General features: G+C 36.9%; 2 protein-coding genes across 3 annotated transcripts in view; one reads left to right on the top strand and one right to left on the bottom strand.

The window, feature by feature from the left end:
* Positions 1-4,201, bottom strand: part of LOC106873361 (carboxypeptidase E) — a 38,498-nt gene extending 34,297 nt beyond the window's left edge. The window contains exon 1 of the mRNA XM_014920691.3: positions 3,722-4,201. Coding sequence (XP_014776177.1) covers positions 3,722-4,061 — 340 coding nt within the window. The 5' untranslated portion in view covers positions 4,062-4,201. The remainder of the gene's footprint in view (positions 1-3,721) is intronic.
* Positions 4,202-5,589: 1,388 nt separating this feature from the next.
* LOC106873366 (transcription factor A, mitochondrial) lies at positions 5,590-12,541 on the top strand. Of its 2 annotated transcripts, none has more exons than XM_014920696.3 (7): positions 5,590-5,669; positions 6,790-6,911; positions 7,828-7,898; positions 8,216-8,365; positions 9,714-9,809; positions 10,827-10,883; positions 11,029-12,541. In XM_014920696.3, exons 1-7 carry the CDS (start codon positions 5,596-5,598, stop codon positions 11,290-11,292), a joined length of 834 nt encoding a protein of 277 aa, XP_014776182.1. In that variant the 5' UTR covers positions 5,590-5,595; the 3' UTR covers positions 11,293-12,541. The 2 variants fall into 2 exon arrangements, with proteins under 2 accessions (XP_014776182.1, XP_014776183.1); XM_014920697.3 differs by lacking the exon at positions 5,590-5,669 and adding an exon at positions 6,357-6,450.
* The last annotated feature ends 9,533 nt before the right edge of the window (positions 12,542-22,074 follow it).

Below are 22,074 nucleotides of genomic sequence, written 5' to 3'. Positions count from 1 at the left end.
AAAGTAACAAAAAAACGAGGAAGGTACTAGGTGGTCATAGGATGTGCTAGAAACAACAGCTAAATCTCCCTTAAATCACATTTTTTTCCGTCTGAAAACATTTTCAAAACTTTGGGGGTTTTTTTTCAACCTAAAAGGTTTCTCCCATCATTTTAAAGTGCGTAGCACACACACACAAATTGAGGTGAGAAAAAAAAAATCAAAACTTTCACAAAATTTGGTTAAAAATTTTTTCATAAAAAGCTGTCCTCCACCTATTACACCCTCACGGACGTAGTGGTGGTGGGGGGGACTTGGAAAAATCCCCGCCATAATGGAAAAAAATCCAACTTATGTAGGAGTCCTGATCCGAAACACCGCCGCCCTTTATACCTATGGGGCCCAGGAACAAATAGCACTAGACGTTTACTAGGGTTCATTCCATCGACTATGCACACTCATTTTAAATCTGTAGCTTTGCGCAAAAACTAGAAGTTTGTGTCACCGAAGAGTGAGTTTTAGAATTCACCTGTCCCCACGTTATTGTTATAACCTGTTAATTCCATCCAGGTGTTCATTTACCTTTCTTTTAACTTCTTATTTTCAACTCTCTTTCTCTATTTATTTATCAATCTATCTTTCTTCCTCTTCTTCTCTCCTTTCACTTTTTTCTCTTCCTTTTCCCACTCTTCTCACTTTCTCTTTCTCGCCCCTCTCCCCAAAAATATTTTTTCCATCTAGATCAGAAGTTTTCAACCAGGTCCTTATGACCGCTGGGGGAGGGGCATATAAAATTTGGTGGGGTCCATGCAAGCAAAGTAGTAAACTGGAGCTCTACATAGTATTTTTATGGATCCAGACATATTTATTGCGAGAAACAGTTAGGTTTCTTTCTCGCACATATTTCTCAACATATTTCCAGCCTTGAAACATATTCTCTCGGGGTGCTCTATAGCAAACTAACTCAAGTGAATGAGTGAAAAACAAAAAAGGAATTTTGAAAGACATATCAATAAAAACTAGTTTTTAAACATTGAAGGGTTACGAAGTCCACCAGAGTAAAATAGTAATCAAAGGAGTCAATAGTTGAAAAAAAAAAAAAAATGGTTGAGAAACTCTGATGTATTGGGTTGTCCGGAAAGTTCGTGCCGATTTTTAAGGAAAGAAAAAGGTCAATAAATACTTGCCGTTACATTTTTAATCAACCAAATATGAACCATTTTGTTGCACAATGCTTCTCCTTTCCTTTAACTTGAAAATACCCTCTTCCCAGAAATGAAGTGATTTCATGGCAAATAAGTCGTAAGGTAAGCTACTATAAATCGGCACGAATTTTCCGGACAACCCAATAGATCGTAAGACAAGAGTATGGCTTGTAATTTTTTTCTTTACCCTTTTAAGATTTCCCCCAATAATTAGAATACGAAAAGGGTTTGACAAATAAATAAAGGGTGACATGATTCAAAAACAACTAAGTCAGTCCCAACTCTGCTTGATAACCAGAGTTAATTTCTTTACGTTCCCGTAACATAGCGGATCAGCAAAAGAAATAAGACATATCATATCATAGTCACAACCGAAACGTCTTCAATCATAGTTCTGTTCATTCAGGACCGACCAGAAGCTGAACAAGTAGTGCAAAAATTACATCTCAATAACTGAAAACCGCTGTTGTTTGTTTATTATAACAACTATAAGTACCAGTAGTGCACCAAGGTCGATGTAAATAATAATAATAATCTTTCCTACTCTAGGCAAAAGGAGCCCAAATTTTGGGGGAGGGTCCAGTCGATTAGATCGACCCCAGTACGCAACTAGTGCTTAATTTATCGACCCCGAAAGGATGAAAGGCAAAGTCCACCTCGGCAGAATTTGAACTTAGAACGTAGCAACAGATGAAATACCGCTACGTTCTGAGTTCAAATTTCGCCGATGTCGACTCTGCCTTTTATCCTTTCGGGATCGATTAAATAAGTACCAGTGGTGCACTGAGGTCGATGTAAATAATTTCAAATTTTAGCACAAGGCCAGCTATTTCGTGGGGAGGAGATAAGTCGATTCCATCGACCCCAGCATTCAACTGGTGCTTATTTTATCGATCTCGAAAGAATGAAAGGCAAAGTTGACCATGGCGGAATTTGAACACAGAACATAGTGACGGACGAAATATCGCTAAGCATTTCGCCTCGTGCGCTAACGATTCTGCCAGCGCAATAATAATAATAATGGTAGTGAAGTGAAAGCACGTTATAAAAATAAAACTACTGAACAATAATAATAATAACAACAGCAACAACAACAACAACAACAATAATACCTAAAAATCACTTAAAAAGTAAAACTACTGCCCGTGTTTCGTAACGAGACCTACAATTTTCCATCAAACTGATAAATTACTTCCCCATAATTGAGGTATAATTATAAAATTAGCGATGCTTAACGAGAACAATTTATAACATATTGGTATATACATAAAAGCCATAATGGTATAATTGTAATGTCCGCTTTCAGTGGAAATTTTTTAAAACAACTGATTAATTTCGTAATTAAAGAAACCTATTTCACCGTCACATTGTCATTTTAGCTTCTTAAGGTTTGTAGTCAAAACCTTATATATATATATATATTGATAGATATATAAAAGTTCGATCAAAATCGACGCGAAAATCATATATATATATATATATAGAGAGAGAGAGAGAGAGAGAGAATCGTATTATATGTTATAAACAAAGAACGGTTTCGACCTTTAACAAAATAGCACCAAATTCAGCGACGAAGAGAAAACACGGTTAACTCGAACCAGTACTTGACTGGAACAGATTTTATTGACCCTGGGAAGATAAACGGTAAAGTCTACATTGGTTGAATTTGAACTCAGAATGTAAGTGGACGTGACTAAACAATACAAGGTATATCGTCTGGTTCCGGTGTTCTACAGATTCAAATAGTGGCTTCTGATTTAGAGAACAAGCCCAACAATTTTCGGAGAAAGGTGTTGGTCGACACGATCGACTCATAGTACTTGACTGGTACTTGATTTTAACAGCTTGCGAAGGACTGGAAGGCGAAGGCTGACCTCGATGGGTTTTGAAACTAGAACCTAAAGAGCCCGACACTAAAATAATAATAATAATAATGATAATGATAATAATAATGATGATAATAATAATAATAATAACAATAATAATAATAATAATAATAATAATAATAATAATAATCCTTTCAACTATAGGCACAAAGCCTGAAGTTCAGAGGGAGGGGGTTAGTCGATTACATTGATCTCGGTGCTTAATATATCGACCCCGAAATTAATAATAATAATAATAATAATAATATTCAACTATAGGCACAAAGCCTGAAGTTCAGAGGGAGAGGGTTAGTCGATTACATTGATCTCAGTGCTTAATTTATCGACCCCGAAATAATAATAATAATAATAATAATAATAATAATAATAATAATAATAATAATAATAATATTCAACTATAGGCACAAAGCCTGAAGTTCAGAGGGAGGGGGTTAGTCGATTACATTGATCTCAGTGCTTAATTTATCGACCCCGAAATAATGATAATAATAATAATAATAATAATACCCAAGTCACACAGAGCTGCGCTCGGTAGTGAAGTGAAAGCACGTTATAAAAATAAAACTACTGAACAATAATAATAATAATAATAATAATAATCAGAATCAGAATCATCAGAAGGCTTCTAAAAAAATAGTATGTGGTACCTACCTGCAATGTGTTTTCCAGGATCGTCACTGAATTCAATCACGGTTAAATTTTTCCCTTCGACCGAATGTCCAGGAGGGTTATAAACCAATGTGATGTCGGGACATTTGCTGTGTACCTCGTCCAGCAAGGCGACCATCTGGTCGTAATTGTGATGGATGAAGTCCGCATTCGACGAGAATTTCGTAGCATCGGAAACAGCTGCTTCGGTTCTTCGAGGTGTTATTGATAACAATAGCAAGGACGATAGAACGGTACCCAAGAAGGGAAGGAACGGGCCAGAACGTGAAGGGCGAACATCGTAGTTCTTAAAACGGCTCGGGGAATTTAGCAAAAGAAACATGAGCGATGTTATGACGAAGGTGAATAAAAGGTGAATAAATGTTTTTTTGTTTTTAAAGATGGAGGATTTGGAATCGATACGTGATGATTCCTGTTTGATACATCAAGTGATTTCTCTCTCTCTGTCTCTCGCTTCTCTTTGACAATCTCCTGGTTCCGTCTCGATACAAATGAGGGTTATCTCCCTTGAATGCACTCTAAATATGTGTGTGTCTGTGCGTAAGTCGGTGCGTGTGTGTCTGTGTCAGTGGGTGTATGAATGTCGCTCTCATTCATATGTGTATCTGTCAGTCTGTTTCTCTCTCTCGCTGTCGCTCTCTCTCTATGTCTGTGTGGGCGGGGATATGTGACGTAGACCCTGTGACGACAAACTGTTGCTTAGCAATTGGATTTACATTATGCTTCTAAATGAATGGTGGGACAACGTGCTTTAATAAATAAAGTAAATAAAAATGAGTTAATGTGAATGAAACCGTTCACTTGGTAAACATTTACTTTCACTATTTATTATCTTCCTCTTCACACGCAACGGATTATACCTACACTTATTCTCCCCTCTCTCGCTCTCTCGTTCTCTCCTCTCACTTCATCTCCCGCTCTCTCTCACACACAAACAGTATATAATAGTGTCAAATTGAGGGACTCAGCTTATAGTTTTGAGGTAAAGGGTTTTAGTTGATATAATCTTTTGACTTGGTGGTTCTCAACCGTTTTTTTATCAATCGACTCCTTTGATTCACTATTTTATTCTGGTGAACACCCACAGCCATTTAGTGTTTAAAAGCTAGTTTTATAGCTTCTTCTTTCAAAATTCTTATTTCGTTCTTCATACGTTCACTCATATAGGGTTTGCAGTATCACTCTCTGAGAGAACATGCATCAGTGATCAGCAATATGTTGAACTGTTTAAAATTTCAGAGAAAGAAACCGAACACAGATCTTGAAGAGCTTTTTGTTGCTTTTTTTAAAAAAAATAAAGTTGTTGCTGTTTTGGGGGATATATAAATTTAGAGTAAAACAACCCCCCCCCCTTTACCCGCTCCCATTTATTACACTTGGTATAACACTAGTGTAACAATAATTGGGTACCCTCCCAGCAGTATATTGGATAGAAGCTATCCCTTAGTGGGTTGAATCCTCAACCCCTAACTCTCTTGCATTATATATATATATATATATACCGTTTGTAGAAAACATAAATCCGGAGAAGCACACTCTAAAATGTACAGTAATATATATTAAAAATGGGAAAGGCCGGTTTATGGGATTACCTTAGGTTTCCTGTCCATAAAGGGTTTAGCTTTATGGTGTATCATCAGACCCCAAAACCTGTTGGCCTATGACCTCTTCAAAATATGGAAGAGGGAAACCTCGCAACTCATAAAGAACGAAAGACAAATTCAACCTCCGACGTATTTGAACGTAGAGCGTAAAGTCGGAATCAAGGTCGCTATGTATTTTGTCCGACAATGCTAAGCATTCTGTCAGCTTGCTGACTAAAATATAAGTTGTTTCCCTTGTAAGTAACCACAACAATGGCGCTGAAATTAATTACAGCATGCAGTACTCTCCGCTCGTCAACAAGACTAACCTTCAGCTGTTTTTCGAGGTTAGTGGCACTGATTTTTGTAACATTATCCTAAGATATTTCCATCTTTCTTTTATGTGCTGAAGTTATTTAACTATATCATTGATGTCTTTCTTTCAAATTCCGAATAATTTACTCAAACGTACCTGATATAAGTTCCTTATTGATATTTGTGTATGTTTGAGGAATTTAATATAACAAGTCTAATAATGTAACTTGAAAGTGAAATAAACTATATTTTTTGACTTCTATTACGCAGATCGACTCTAGAATATATTTATATTTCATGAAATTGTTGTATAATATTGCGATGTCAGATAAATTCGTTAAGTTCTAATTTCTTTATTTTAATCGTTATTTTTCATCAGTTTTAGCAAATCGGTCAATAACATTAACCATATTTTCTCCTTCGTTGTTTACAACTTCTTGCCTACGTTATTCTAGCTTGTCAATGTTTTGACTAGAAATCACCGGGTCTTGAATTCAAATAACATTGGAGTGAACAGAAACGAATGAATTTATCTGACAACCTACTGTTTATATGTACTTTATTAACTCAGCCGTTCTTCCCCGTTTTTGTATTGGAACAAGGCTGCATATTCTTGAAGAGAGACTGCCGAATTAAACGACCACAGAAAGATTAAAATCAAAGTTGACCGTTGTTGGATTAAAGACAAAAATCATAACATTGCAAGACATAACTAGTCAAATGTATCTTGCTCGGCGTTTTACTGATTCTGCTGATTCTGCTCTCAATCATTGCCTCTAATTTAGGCATATGGCCAGAAAGCAATACTTGAGGGTAGGTGTTAGTCGATTACATAAACTGGTACTTTATTTTATCGACCCCTAAAAGACGACTTCGGTAGAATTTCGGAAAATTCACCGGAGTCCAATTCGTCTTAACTTTCAAGAAAATGGATATTTTTTAATGAAATTCTTTACAAATATACCTCGGACTATGTAGATTCCGAGGACATAGGAATTTTGGGGGAAAACAATTTGGGGTTATCTTTGAGAACCGTTTCCCACTCGGAGGTATTTCGGAACAAGTCGTCCATACATGTTTCATTTTGTACGTTTGTGTCTCCTTTTTGTTTTCACTTATTCATTATTTTATCATATTCTCACTTTTTTAAAGACCTCTGGCTCGTTTAAGCGAAGACTCCAATATCGATGTACCAAAACCACCAAAGAGACCAATGAGTGCATTCTTTGAATTTGCATTAAAAAACCGTCCAGCAGTTCTTGAAAACAACCCTGGTAAGCATTGCCAGTCCCCTTGGATTCAGACATAATTTGACACTGGTTTTCATTTTTGTTTTATAATATTAACAATGGTGCAGGCGTGGCTGTGTGGTAAGAAGCTTGCTTCCTAACCACATGGTTCTAAGTTCAGTCCCACTTGTCAGTGGATTTGGTAGACAGAAACCGAAAGAAGTGTGTCATATATATATATGATTATATAAAATCCTTAAATTGTTTCAGCTTCAAAGCTGTGGTCATGCTAGGACACCTCCGTATATATATATATATATAGTGAGAATTTACAAAAAAACAAGACGAAGACAGGTGTGTAAACAACAGATATATTAGTTCAACGCTCGGGAAGTGAGAAAGTCTTTTACGTTTTGAGCTTATGCTCTTCAACAGAAAGGAACACAGAAATGACCCTTTAGCATTTAAACAGGCCTTATCCGACCCAAATATTCAATCTGCTTTTCTCTCACCTACCTACAATCTAAAAATGACCACATCATTGAAGTCTCAAAGCTACAAGGTAATGCATGACTAATTCAAAATGATGTGAATAACAAAGCATTACCTTTGATGGAATAATCTGAATGCTAAAGGGTTAACTCAGGTCAGCTTTATTGAAGCCCCTTTATGATCAAAGGGGTTCCATTCATGACCATCCTTTCTTTTGCATATCCGGAATTGCATTGCCCAATGTGTCCTTCCACTTTCAAGATAGGAGGGTCTAATTTATTATTTCCAGCAAGTCAAACAACCATATGTTAGGCTCCCTTATTGGTTCAGTCAAATGTTTAGCCCAAGGACAGACTGATAATCTAGGACACTCCAGCGGTGACTATTTTGTTTCTTTCCACCTTTACATACTTCACCTTGTAATATTATTTATACCTTTTTTTTCTTTTTTAATCCCCCTCCTCCAAAGGAATTGATTCACAGGAAGTTATTCGCAGAGTTTCACAGATATACAAGAACTTGCCAGATTCAGAAAAACAGGTATGTATATTGTGTACAATTAAAACAGACTTACCTTTAGGCAACATTTCCCAACCATTTTATTCTTGGGGGACCCATGAAATCCATTCTTCATTTCAGGGAACCCCTACACAAAAAATGATTATATCTTTATTAATCCTTTTCTCTTGCCTTTATAAGGTTAAATTTCCAATGAGATCAATCTATAGCAAGGCACTTCTGCTTCTCCCTTGCTTAAAGCCATCTCTCACCCCTCTCAAATATTGCCCCCTATTTAGTTCTCATCAGAGACAGATCACCAACAACAGTGACTGTTTCACTGTTCCATTCTTTCACAGGTTCTTAGAGAACAGGCCCAAACTCGGTTGCAAGCCTACAAGGAACAATATGCTCAGTTTAGAGCTGATTTATCTGCTGAACAACTGACTGCTTTGAAGGAGTCTGTTTCCAAGAAGAAAGAGGATCGAGCAAAGAGGAAAAAGAAGCTGGTAAGTTTTGCATAGTCGCTTCATACAATTTTGTGTTGCTGATTGTATTTCTTGATGCTTGGATAGGTTTAAGGGATTGTATGGATACTATGAGTGGTGTATTGTTGAGGGAGGGTGTCTGAATGTGTGATTGGGTGATTATCAAGGTTTTTTTGGTGTGGGTTCGTGGTCACAGTACACTGGCGTTTTTTTTTTGTAAGTCAGTCTTTGGGTAATCCATAAGGAGTTGGCAATCAAAGAGATTGAAAACTGAGTAATGGGCTATAGAGGAAAGCGGTGGGGAAAAATGGTTCTGATTCATAGAGAAACTGTGTCTGTCTGCACCTGTATTATATATGTGTATGTGTGCATACATAGTTCTATGTATCTCTACATGTGAATGTGTCCGTGTAGGTCATCACTGTTTTAATGTCCACCTTGCCATGCTTACATAGGTCAGATTTGTCCAAGATGTTATATGGTGGGACTGAACACAAAACAGTGTAATTGGAAAGCAAACGTTTTAACTACAAAGCCATGCATGCACTTACACACATACACACACACAGACTGTTATTTCCTATTTGCTTACCCCTAGAACCTGTGAAAAATGGCTAATATTTCTTTCAAACTTTGCTTTTGTTACATTTATTCAAACCCCAAGGAATCCCTCTGAACACATCGTTATGATGTTCCCCCACTACACCTGCTCATGATCAGAGAGGTACATATTGTCAGGCGCTAAGAGACATGCTCAAGTGGTTACGGTCAAGTAACTGACAATATTTTCTATAGCATCATTTCTGCTTCAACAACTCAGAGCTGAAATGTAATGGAAAATAGATCAGTTTCAAAACATTGATGTCCAGGTGACAAAACCAAAATTTGAAGAGAATAGTAGTGATTTCTTTTGATTTCTAGATAGAAGCAAATAAGAAATAACACTTACTGACCAAAGACAAAAGAAAAGCAAAAGTTTTGTTACACAGTGTTATTGATGAGTCTCTAAAGAATCAGTCAATGTATACAAGAAGAGGTACGGTCTTCATGCTGACATGTTGTGTCTGTATAAACACGAACTGTTTGGTGTTTGAGAATATTGAAATGATATCAGAAAACTGCGATCACTTCAGTTTAGTTCAGACCATCAGGGGAATATTACCTGCAATGTGCTAGCCTCCTATTCAGGTGCAGAGGTTTATAACTCATTTTTGATACTATAAAGAAACCTGTGTTAATCACAGCCCTCACTGCCTTCTCGGGAGTAAGACCTTATTTGGAGTTGAGGTGGAGGTTCCTGGGTAATATTAAAAATATTTTTTTTACATATTTTAACACTGCCTTCGTCTTTTTGCTTTCAACTTTCTAGTCTGAGCGGAAACATGGCAGGCCACGAAGGCCAATGAACTCCTATGCTATTTTTGTCCAAGCATCAAAAGTTGAACGTGGAAATCTTCCATTTATTGTAAGTTTTTTTTTTTTTTGTCATTTTATAGCCAATATAAATGTTGGTTGGTTAGTTGCTTCATCTCATCATGTTTTAGATTGTTGAGGGAGAGTAAAAGAGAGATACAGAGAGAGTTAACACGAGGTGCAGGATGAGTGCACATACTAAGTGCCCCACCTCATATTTTGATTCTTATAGCTTATAACTCAAAGAAGCCTGTCGTATATATAGCTGCATCAAGCAGGAATTGTGGAAGGATTAAACCCAGGAAGATGTGGGACAAAGTGGTGAGAAAGGATCTTCAGATGTTGGGCATCACAGAGGGGATGTCAGGGGACTGAGACTTTTGGTGGTTTGCTGTGCCTGAGAGACATGTCAGGTTAAGTAAAATTGTCCCGATCCCCACATACTGTATTAATATTCTTTGTACTTTCTATTGCATTGTTGCCTTTATTGAACTCATAAAGCGAAATATGCCGAATATGCTCCTTTGTCACTTCCATTACAGCTTTGGAAAAATAACTGCTAAAATCGAACTGCACTCTTCAAAACTTGCACTAAGAATAAGCAGAAGGTAAAATTACCACCTGCTTTTATAGCAAGTTGATGCAGATAGTTTATCCCATCCCCCTCCGACTTTTAGTTCATGCAATTGAAAAAACTGCATTATTTATGGGATGCCGCAATACATATATATATATATATATATACACACACACACACACACACACACGTGTGTGTGTGTGTGTACATATATATTTATATATATGCATATATGGTTGTGTATATAATATGTGTGTGTGTGTGTGAGGCTTCAACACAGTTTTTTATACCAAATCTACTTACAAGGCATTAGTTGGCTTGAGGCTATATAATAGAAGATACTTGCCCAAGGTGCCATGCAGTAGAAGTGAACCTGAAATTATGACTCAGATGCAAAGTGCCCAACCACACAACCATTCCAGTGCTTATGGAACAAAGATCTTCATTAATTTAATTAACTTGATTTTATAACATTTTTTCTTCTTCCTTCAGGACTTTTCAAAGCAATTAGCAAATACCTGGAAAAATTTGCCAAAAGAAGAAAAAGAGGTAAACAGCCTATTTTCATAAAAAATGCCACTTGTTATTAATTAGTAGAGCAATTGATGAACTAATGTGTGTTCATATTGTATTTCAGGATGTTAATTTTTTTTTCATTATAACATGATGGAGCTTTTTATTTTTATTTCTTTAGATTTATAATGAAGAAGCTCGATTGGAACGCGAGAAATATGCTGTACAAATGATGAACTGGGAAAAACTAATGTTGGAAGAGGGACGTTTGGATTTGATTCGAGGCTACAGGAGACCAAGTAAAAAGGTTAAAAAAGTGAAAAAAGCCAAAAAGAAGAAGGTTGTAGTAAAAGCCAAAAAGGTTAAAATTAGAAAAAGTAAGAGAGCAAAAAAAAAATCAAAATCCACAAAGACACCTAAAGTTGTAAGCCAAGAGCAAAGTTAAGATTTACCAATTAAATCTTTAGCATTTAAACCAGCCCAAATATTTTGCCTGTTTTATGCTCAAACTGGCCAGATCCGACCTCTCATACCAATCCCATATTCTGAATATAAGCAATCACATCATCAGTATCTTGAAGCTACAAGATAACACACAAGTTATTCAATATGAATAAATAAGCATCACATTTGACTGAGTAATCTCATCTTTTTTTTTCCAGTTTACTTTCTGTAAAAATTGTTATTGGCAGACATTTACCTGGACACGTGTGTTTTTTCATTCTTTATTTAATTAATTTTTTTTTAAATTTTAATTTTAATTGTTATTGGCAGACATTTACCTGGATACGTGTGTTTTTTCATTCTTTATTTAATTATTTTTTTTTTTTTAATTTTCAACTGTCATTATTTTGTCCAAAGTTAGCCCTTACTCAGCAGATCTATAATCAAGCCATGAATAATCTGCTCCAAGACATCTAGGAATACATTATCTGAGTCCTTTTTTAAAGATGGCAGCATGTGATTTAAGGATTTAAGAGATCTAGCTGCTATTTCTAGCATGTTGCGTGACCACATAGAGACTCCCTCACTGGTTTGATGACTTAAAAAGAAATTTTCTTCTTCATGTAGAGCAGACTATAATCAAAGATTTACCATCCATAACTATTATATCTCTTAGACCAGATTAGCCAAAGTAACCCTTCCATTTTTGAGACGGCAGGGTCAAATTTGAGGGAAATTTGGCTGCTATTTCTACTAGGTTGAATGACAGTATAGTGACTCTTTCACTGGTTTCATGTTTTTTATGAATTTTTTTTTTGTGTGCGTGATTTTCTGACATTTTATAATGAAGCTGCTGTCAAAGAGACAGTATGTGTGTGCCTTGTACTTGAAGTCTTTTTCTAACTTCCCATCTTCATCCATATGATTTGTCAACACATTCAGATGGACTTGAAAGGTAAGAGTTTAGAAAATGAACCCCAACATTTCTTTCATTGCCTTACTCCTTACCTCAGCTGATGCTGTATTTGGTTTCTGTTGTTCATTCCAAATCTGTATTTTCTTTCCTGTCAATTTGAATGAATGGGTTTTGTTCCCTCTAGAAGTGGAAATTTCCAGTGTTTAGTAGCATCAAGATAAGTAATTGACTTTTTGAGTACAGTGCATGCTGTGGTACTCCTGTATCTTAACTAGTTTTTGTGTACTTTACTGTCCTAAAAGAAAATAAAATTTGTATAAAAATATCAAATACAGTCAATATTTTTTGTTTTTGTTTCAAAATAACTTTTAACTTTACAAGTGGTTGTGTGGATAAAATGTTTGCCTCCCAACCATATGGTTTCAAGTTGAATTCCACTGCATGGCACCTTGGGCTGGTGTCTTCTGTTAAAGCCTTGAACCAATCAAAGCCTTATGATGAATAGAATTGGTAGAATCCAGCTGAGACAGGTTTAATCTTTTATTCCTTCAGGACCAATAAAAAACACATCAGGCAATAATCTGTTGTAGATTCAGCTGAATATTACTCACCGAGGCGATGACTACTGACCGAGACCTTTGGAAATGTGCTGTGCGTGAGAAGACCCGGCAAGCCAAGTAAGATCGTTGCCAGTGCCCCTGGACTGGCACATAAGATGCACCATTTTGAGCGTGGCCGTTGCCAGTACCGCCTGACTGGCCTTCGTAGGATTTTCGAGCGAGATCGTTGCCAGTGCCCCTGGACTGGCTTGTGTGGGTGGCACATAAAAGACACCATTTCGAGCGTGGCCGTTGCCAGTATCGCCTGACTGGCCTTCGTGCAGGTGACACGTAAAAGCACCTACACTCTCTGAGTGGTTGGCGTTAGGAAGGGCATCCAGCTGTAGAAACTCTGCCAAATTTAGATTGGAGCCTGGTGTTGCCATCCGGTTTCACCAGTCCTCAGTCAAGTCGTCCAACCCATGCTAGCATGGAAAGCGGACGTTAAATGATGATGATGATGATGATGATTACTGTTGTTGTTGCTACTACACTACTACTCCAGAAGTTAGTGGATCTGTGCCAATACAAGAAGCAATTACCTATCTTAACATTGTTGAATCACAAAAGATTGTATTTTCAGATTCCTCATTTGCCAAATTTCTGTAGATTACTTCCGTCAAGACATTCAGTTAAGTGTTATTGTCATTGGATAAAAAACAGCATTTTGCCAGAATTTTATGAAGATGTTTTCAAATGAGAAATGACAACTACCTAAATCAACTTCCTCTCTGCAGTTCATTTTTCACATTTTCGCTGCAGCTGTCAACTAATTCTTGCGGAACATTAATCTTATCATTCACAACAATCTTGGAGGCTCTTTTATATAAATGTAGAATGTTGTACAGTCTCAACAATAGTCTACAGTGCTAAAGTTCAAAAGTCACGTTCAATTTTGTTTCTTGCTTTATTTAGGATGGGTGAACTCTTTCAACGTACTTTATACAACAATTATAATAAATCTCAGTACTTATTCTCTACAACATAACCACTTAAGCCCTTTGCTGCCTAGGAAGTATAAACCATCAACTTCTCTTCACTGTTCTCAACTCTGGCCTGTGTTATGCTTCTCTGTAGTTGGACCCTTGTTTTATTTTGCTGCACTGCATTATATATTTCCTTGAGGGAAGGCCTTCCTCTCTCAGATCTTAATTGTTTTCAATGCTGTGCTTGAGAAGAAGACCCATCAAGTCAAGTGAAATCGTAGTCATGGTAGATATCAGGGTCACACAACTGACATGTGCCAGTGGCAAACAAAAGCACCCATTACACTTTTTATCCTATTGTCATTGGATCATCATCATCATCATCATCATCGTTTAACGTCCGCTTTCCATGCTAGCATGGGTTGGACGATTTGACTGAGGACTGGTGAAACCGGATGGCAACACCAGGCTCCAGTCTGATTTGGCAGAGTTTCTACAGCTGGATGCCCTTCCTAACGCCAACCACTCAGAGAGTGTAGTGGGTGCTTTTACGTGTCACCCGCACGAAAACGGCCACGCTCGAAATGGTGTCTTTTATGTGCCACCCGCACAAGCCAGTCCAGGGGCACTGGCAACGATCTCGCTCGAAAATCCTACAGGAGCCAGTCAGGCGGTACTGGCAACGGCCACGCTCAAAATGGTGCATCTCATGTGCCACCCGCACAAGAACCAGTCCAGGGGCACTGGCAACGATCTTACTTGGCTTGCCGGGTCTTCTCACGCACAGCCCATTTCCAAAGGTAAAAATCATTAAACAATGATGATGAAATAGTTATCTGAAATGAGGACCAAATAAATACTAGAGGTAATATAAATAATATTACATTAATAAATGTAAATAATATTACATTAAGGTGGTAAGCATGCAGGGCAAAATGCTTAGTGGCATTTCATCTGACTCAACATTCTGAGTTTAACCCTTTAGCATTTAAACCAGCCAATATTCTACCTATTTTATGTTTAAAATAGCCAGATCTGGCCTCACACCTATCCTACAATGTCATTCAAAAAATAAGCAATTACATTATTAAAAGCTTAAAGCTATAAGATAATGTAGGATTAATTCAAAGCAATATAAATAAATAAATAAGCATTACATTCGACAGTAATCTGAATGCTAAAGGGTTAAATTCCACTGAAGTTGACTTTGCCTGTCATCTTTTTGGGGGTTGATAAAGCAAGTACAGGTTGAGTACCAGGGTTGATGTAATTGACTTACAATCTCCACTGAAAATGGTGACCTTTGAAAGCAAACTAAAGAATATTACTGAAACCCTTCAAGATGGTTGCAGCCCAACAATGGAAACCAGTAAAATAATAAAAAAAGAAAGAAAAAAAAATCATAAAAAGACATTTTTCTAATGTTTTTATTTTTTTAATGATTTTCCAGAAAGGGAAAAGAAAATGGTGGTAGTAGCAGTAGTTGTAGTATTAATAATAATAATAATAATAATCATCTGTCCACATCTTTATTATATACATCATGAATTGACAATGTGTTTTTTATTGTTTAAACATGTTTGATTTTTTTTTGTTTTTTGTTTTTTAACAATTGCATTACAATTCTGTTGCTCCCACCGGTACCAACTAAAACTTCCCAGAAGTTCTGAATATTTGGTCAAAAAAAGAAATCATTTATTTACAAGAGGTATATTTTTCCTTTCCTTTTTCTTTCTTTTTTTTGCATGAAATGAGACAATTTTTTTACAGCAAATTTACCAGCCAAACTGCAAATTCAATGTGGAAAAGGCAAAAAAATAAAATTATAAAAAAAAAAAAGGCCAAAAAAAAAAAACCCATTGAAATATTTTTGTGTAAACCAACGATAGTTGCTTTTGTTAGTTTCTTTTCAAGTTACAATTTATACACAACTTATCCAAACAACTTGGAAAAAAATGTTTATATATATATATATACACATACATATTTGTGTGTGTGTATATATATCATATCGGTAAAACATAAATCTTAATATATATATATATATATATATATATATATATATATATATATACATACACACACATGCATGATGCATACATAGGACTCTTAATCTCAATACAAGTAGGGGTTGGATAGTTACAGCTTATAAACATTGTCCATGGTCAGGTGACATCCCTGACACTCACCCTAACGTCTCCCTTAAAAAGTAGAACCAGTGAGGGACCACCTGACCCCCACTAGTTCTGTGACTTTAACCAGGAACCACATGAGCTGTTGAATACAACTTCAACCACATCGATCGACTTGTTTGATGTAGCATGTAAATTGTTCAACAAATTCTCCAGGGCTTCATGCTTGAAGTCCCTTAAATCTCAGAATTTAAAATGTCCCCTCTTCTTCTTCCTCGGCAATAAAGTTGTAATGGCCACAGCCGAAAACTGATGGCTACTATATATTTGATATGCATGACTTGTGGTCTCTCTGATAAAGGCTTGTTCACAGCGGGGCTTAGCTGACTAGATGCTACTCAATAATAATAATTAATATTAATAATCACTCAACAAGTAGAATTAAGTGCTTGATTTGTTACTCGACAAAATATAAAAATATAGAGTTATTAAGCAATCCACTTTTCCCAACGCAAGACATGTAGTCATTGAGGATTGGTAAGAGGAGCATTGCCAAAGAGACAAATGGTGCAAAAATAGACCGTCGTTTGTAGACTCGGCCTTACAGATCATCAATAGTAAATGTTAGATACCAATAGAGGGTTGACCTTTACAGCAAGGTATCTGCATGAGGGAGATTTTGACAATAGAGTACCTGCATAAGGCAGATTTTGACAATAGAATATGTTAGAGGTAGAACTTGACAACAGAGTACCTGCATGGAGCAGAACTCAATGACAATATTCTTGCAGTGAGAAGCACCTTATGATTAAAGTACCTGCTTGGGGTGTTCCACCCCAAATTAAGTACCAGCATAAGGATAAACTCAACAATAAAGTATCTGTGGAGCTGGCCTAAAATGATAAGACCAAATATACGTAAATAAAAAGATCAATCGAAGATTGGACAATGAAAAGAAAAAACAAATATATGACAGTTCAATGGCAAAACTGAGAGAATCTCAAAACTTATGATGTTTGTTCCTGCTTTTCATGTTCTGATTTTAAACCTTACCAAAGTCAATTTTGCCTTCCATCCTTTAGGGTCAATAAAATAAAGTACCGGTCGAGCATTGGGGGTGGCTTAATAGACTAACCTCTCCTCCCAACTTTTGGCTTTGTGCCTATGTCAGAAATTATTATTACTGTTGTTGTTATTGCTAAGGTGGGGGGGGGGGCAGACAAAAATGTTTAGTGGCATTTCTTCCAGCACTTTATGTTCTGAGTTCAAATTTTGCTGAGGATATCTTTTCCTTTCATCCTTTTAGGGGGTCAATAAAATAAAATACCAGTCCAAGTTCTGGAAATGAATGTAACTGATTTCCTCTCCCCTAAAATTGCTGGCCTTGTGCCAAAATTAGAAAGAACTATTATTATAGTTATTAGGAGACAACATTTCCAAAGACTGGGATATTGGATTCACTGGCACCACATATGTTAATTACCTACAGGTATCATTTCAATTATAGTTAGGGCCTCACAGGGCCAGCATATCTGGCTCAACCAAAAATGGAACAGAATATTGCAAGGTGTCAGCTAGTTCAAACCATTCAAGGCCTCAGATATTTTTTCTTTTATTTGTTTCAGTCATTTGACTGCAGCCATGCTGGAGCACCACCTTAAAGAAATTTTTTTTAGTCAAAGAAACTAGACCCCCAGGACTTATTCTTTGTAAGCCTAGTACTTATTCTATCGGTCTCTTTTGTACACCATTGTTTAATTTCCTGTCAACAGAACCTCCACCACAGAACATTTCCACTTTGAATGTCCTACACAGCACTGGATACTGACTGATCATGTAACTGTGTGGGCCACAGAGTGACTAGGTCAGGGTAACTCACATCAGTGAGTTGGAGCAGTGGGGAGTTAAAAGGTGATGGACAAATAGCCATGTTTAAAGAAAACTAAGATGGCTTTAAATTTGTCCAATACCATGATAAATAAAGAAGAATTACATGGATGTAGCAAACTCAATTTTATCTTCTCATTAACCTCTTCATTGCTGCATATTTCTATAGACATATACAGCCTTTGTTTCAATTAATTTTCAAAATAATGAAGAATTTAGTAAAATAACTTTGTCATTATTAAGATGGTGTTTGGAATATAAATTAACATGTAATTTTGATGGAAGGTTATCATAACGATTTCCTTTAAAACAGGAAATTTCTATCATACAACCAGGTGGTCTCAGGTAAGGATTAAAAGGTTTTAAATAAAAACAAAAACAAATAACTTGAATGCATACACATGCCAACTACTACACTTATACAAAGCATCTCTATATATATACTTATACATGTGTGTATAGATGTGTGAGTATGTGGTGGCAGCTGATTTTCCACTTAGTGCAAAAGACTTAAGTTTCAAATGTTGTTGCTGCTCTACATTGTTTTTATTCTGTTGCTGATATCATTGTTCAGCTGCAGCTCCTGACAAAAGATTTTCTGGTAACAAGAGGTGAGATTTGAACTCAGAATGATCAGAACTGGAACAGATATTGGTTAGACACCCTGCCTAATGTTCTAACAATTCTGCCAACCTACCAACCTATCAACCCTCAAGTTGACCTAAGCAGGATTGAAACTTGGAGTGCAAAGTTGGAACAAACACTGCGAAATATTCAGCTTGGTTGTCTAATGACTCCCTACTTTTAGTCTGACAAAATATACTTTGCTTTTACTTATGGCTCTTTGTTTTCAGACTTATTTTAAATAGCCAGACATAACTTCTTTTGAACTTGGAATATACATGTGCAGGGACACTTTAGTCCTAGCAGAAAAACTTTGTACTTTTATTAGCACGATCCATGAAATAAAGTGATTGGTGATAGTAAGTAAATTTGGCCATGACAATTTCAATGTATTCCCAACATCTTGGAGACAGGGCTTCTCAGCCATAATGTAAGAAGTTGGGTACTATGAACAACACCGACAGCAAGCAAAAAGGGGTCTGTGTTAACTGCATGGAGGGGATGAGGGTTATAGAAGCCGCAGCGAAGGCAGCTGATCCAGGAGAGCAGTAACTTTGAATAAAATCTTATAAACTACAAAGTGGACCAGGGGTTTTGGTCCCAGCAGATAACCTCTAGGTCTGGCAGCACGGTATAATGTACCCAGTCCATGCTGTGCAGTGGTTGCTACAAGGAAGAGTTTCCAACTGGAAAAAATCATGGAAAAAAAAAAATGATGTACTGGAATAGATCTGTCCAACCCATATCAGCATGGCAAAGCAGACATCAAATGATATGTAGACTACTATTGTTGTTGGCACTCAGTCGCTTACGACGTCGAGGGTTCCAGTTGATCCGATCTACGGAACAGCCTGCTCGTGAAATTAACATGCAAGTGGGTGAGCACTCCACAGACACATGTGTACCCTTAACGTAGTTCTCGGGGATAATCAGCGTGACACAGTGTGACAAGTCTGACCCTTTGAATTACAGGCACAACAGAAACAGGAAGTAAGAGTGAGAGAAAGTTGTGGTGAAAGAGTACAGCAGGGTTCGCCACCATCCTCTGCCGGAGCCTCGTGGAGCTTTAGGTGTTTTCGCTCAATAAACACTCACAATGCCCGGTCTGGGAATCGAAACCGCGATCCTATGACTGCGAGTCCGCTGCCCTAACCACTGGGCCATTGCGCCTCCACACACCACTACTATAGTAATTTAGGAACCAAAGTATATTTGTTTACAGACTTCAGCCATTGGACTGTAACCTTACTAGAGCACTGCCTCCATATATTTTTCGTTGATAACTCTACCCTCCCCAGCAACTAGAATTTATTTCCATCATACTATTGAAATGTCACCATATCTGACTCAACTTACAGATTTTGTGGTATATGTTGGTGTTCCTAAATTTACCGTGGACCTCAGTTTCTATTTTGGAGTGGGGGTAGGAGAAAGGTGTGTGTGTGTGTGATAAAACATTCAAGTTAGTCCTGTTATTTAATCTAAGATTCCCCAACAGATAATTATTAAACATTTAAGATTAACAAGGAAGTATTAATCAATTGATTACTAAGAAAGGTGTCAACGATCATAGAGACCCCAATTTTTCCCAAAATGTTGTGTCAAGAGAGGATGTCAACCAGAGAAAGATCTGGAATTGTTACCTTCCTTTGGTTTGGGACTGTAGGGTATTGTGGGTGTATGTTACTTTACCTCTAAATCTGCTAGCTTCTAAGACATTATTGTAGTAAACCTCACCACAGATTTCCTTATTTACTCTTTTACTTGTTTCAGTTACTTGACTGTGGCCATGCTGGAGCACCGCCTTTTAGTCGGGCTAATCAACCCCAGGACTTATTCTTTGTAAGCCTAGTACTTATTCTATCGGTCTCTTTTGCTGAACCGCCAAGTTACGGGGACGTAAACACACCACCATCGGTTGTCAAGCAATGTTGGGGGGACAAACACAAACACAAAAACATATACACACACACACATACATATATATATATATATACATATATATATATACATATATGTACGATGGGCTTCTTTCAGTTTCCGTCTACCAAATCCACTCACAAGGCTTTGGTCGGTCCGAGGCTATAGTAGAAGACATTTGCCCAAGGTGCCACGCAGTCGGACTGAACCTGGAACCATGTGGTTGGTAAGCAAGCTACTTACCACACAGCCACTCCTACGCCTATTTAGAGACAAATTAGAAATTGCTTTACTGATACACTCTCACTTTCACACACACACACACACACATGCTGAAGGTGTGTGGTGTGGCCTACTGGTTGAGGTATTGCACCCACAGTTGCAAGGTCATGGTTTCAGTTCTTGAGCAAAACCCTTCATTTCATGTTGCCCCAGTCAACTCAGCTGTAGATGGGCAGCTCTGTGCTGGACTGACATTCCATTTAGGGGGAATATCAGTCTGCTCACTTAACCAGTGGGGTGACATCATTGAAAGGCTGTAACAATGTGAGGTAATACATTATGGCCAGTGGTGTATAACAACATCTGGTAATCTAGCCAATATAGTCATTCATCTTAATATACAAAATACTAAGTCGTATTTTAACTTCCTGTCGGTTAGTTTTCCCTTTCCTGTCATGCTGGATAGCAAAGACAGAAGTAGTGGTGAGAGAGTTAGAGAGAGAGAAAGGAAGAAAGTATTACAGAGAGGGGTAGATAAGATAGATAAAGAGACAGGAAAGGAGGGTAGTCAGCAGTTTGTGAGACAGGCAGTCACGAATATGGAGAAAGAAAGAGAGAGAGAGACTAAGAAAAAAGTAAGAGAGGAAAAGATAGCATGAATAAGAAAGGAGAGGTGGATGAAGAAAGATAAAACCCTAGAATAGAGATGAGGGAGCTGATGAAGTAATGTAATAGAGGTGTAGAGAGTGAATGAGAGATAGAAAGAATGAGAGAAGGAAATTTGTGTATGGTATCGAAGTGTGTATGGGGGACTGTGGTGGAATAGATGTAGGGAAATTAAGAAAAAGGGATGGAGGCAGAATTTGATTAAGAATGAAAAAAAAGAGGGTATAGTGTATGTGTGTATGCATATATATATATATATATATATATATATATACATACATATATCATTTGCCATGATAGATCGCTGACCACTACACACATTTTTTTGTCTGCTTGTTTCTTTCTGTGTTCCTTTCTGAAGAAGAGCATAGGCTCGAAACGTTAAAGACTTTCTCAATTCCCGAGCGTTATACTAATACATCTGTTTGTTTTCTACACCACCTGTCTTCGTCTTTTTGTTTGTTTTTTTGTGAATTCTCCCTATATATATATATATATATATATATATATATATATATATATAAAGGAAAAATACTGAAGTATGTGGATTAGTAAGTACAATGAGAGAGAAAGTAAATGGAGGTAAAAAAAAAAAAATAAGAACCACAGAAAGGAGACAGGATGAAGCACAAGAAAATGGGCTGAAGCAGAGCTATTAAAAAATTACTGAAACAGAAATAAAACCAGTCATTTTTTGACAAGTAATACACGCATATGTATGTGTAAACACATATCCCTAAGAGATATATACACAAATGCACATACACACATCTTTCATGTTTATAGACATTTAAAAGAATTAAAAAAAAGAAACCCACCTTTATACCCTATATATACATACATATATATATATATATATATTTAGTTTAAAAAATATTACAAATCACCTAA

This window comes from Octopus bimaculoides, chromosome 25 (assembly GCF_046866305.1).
Source record: "Octopus bimaculoides isolate indiv1 chromosome 25, ASM4686630v1, whole genome shotgun sequence".
Lineage (NCBI taxonomy): Eukaryota > Metazoa > Mollusca > Cephalopoda > Octopoda > Octopodidae > Octopus > Octopus bimaculoides.
This window is presented reverse-complemented; position numbering and strand designations above follow the sequence as displayed.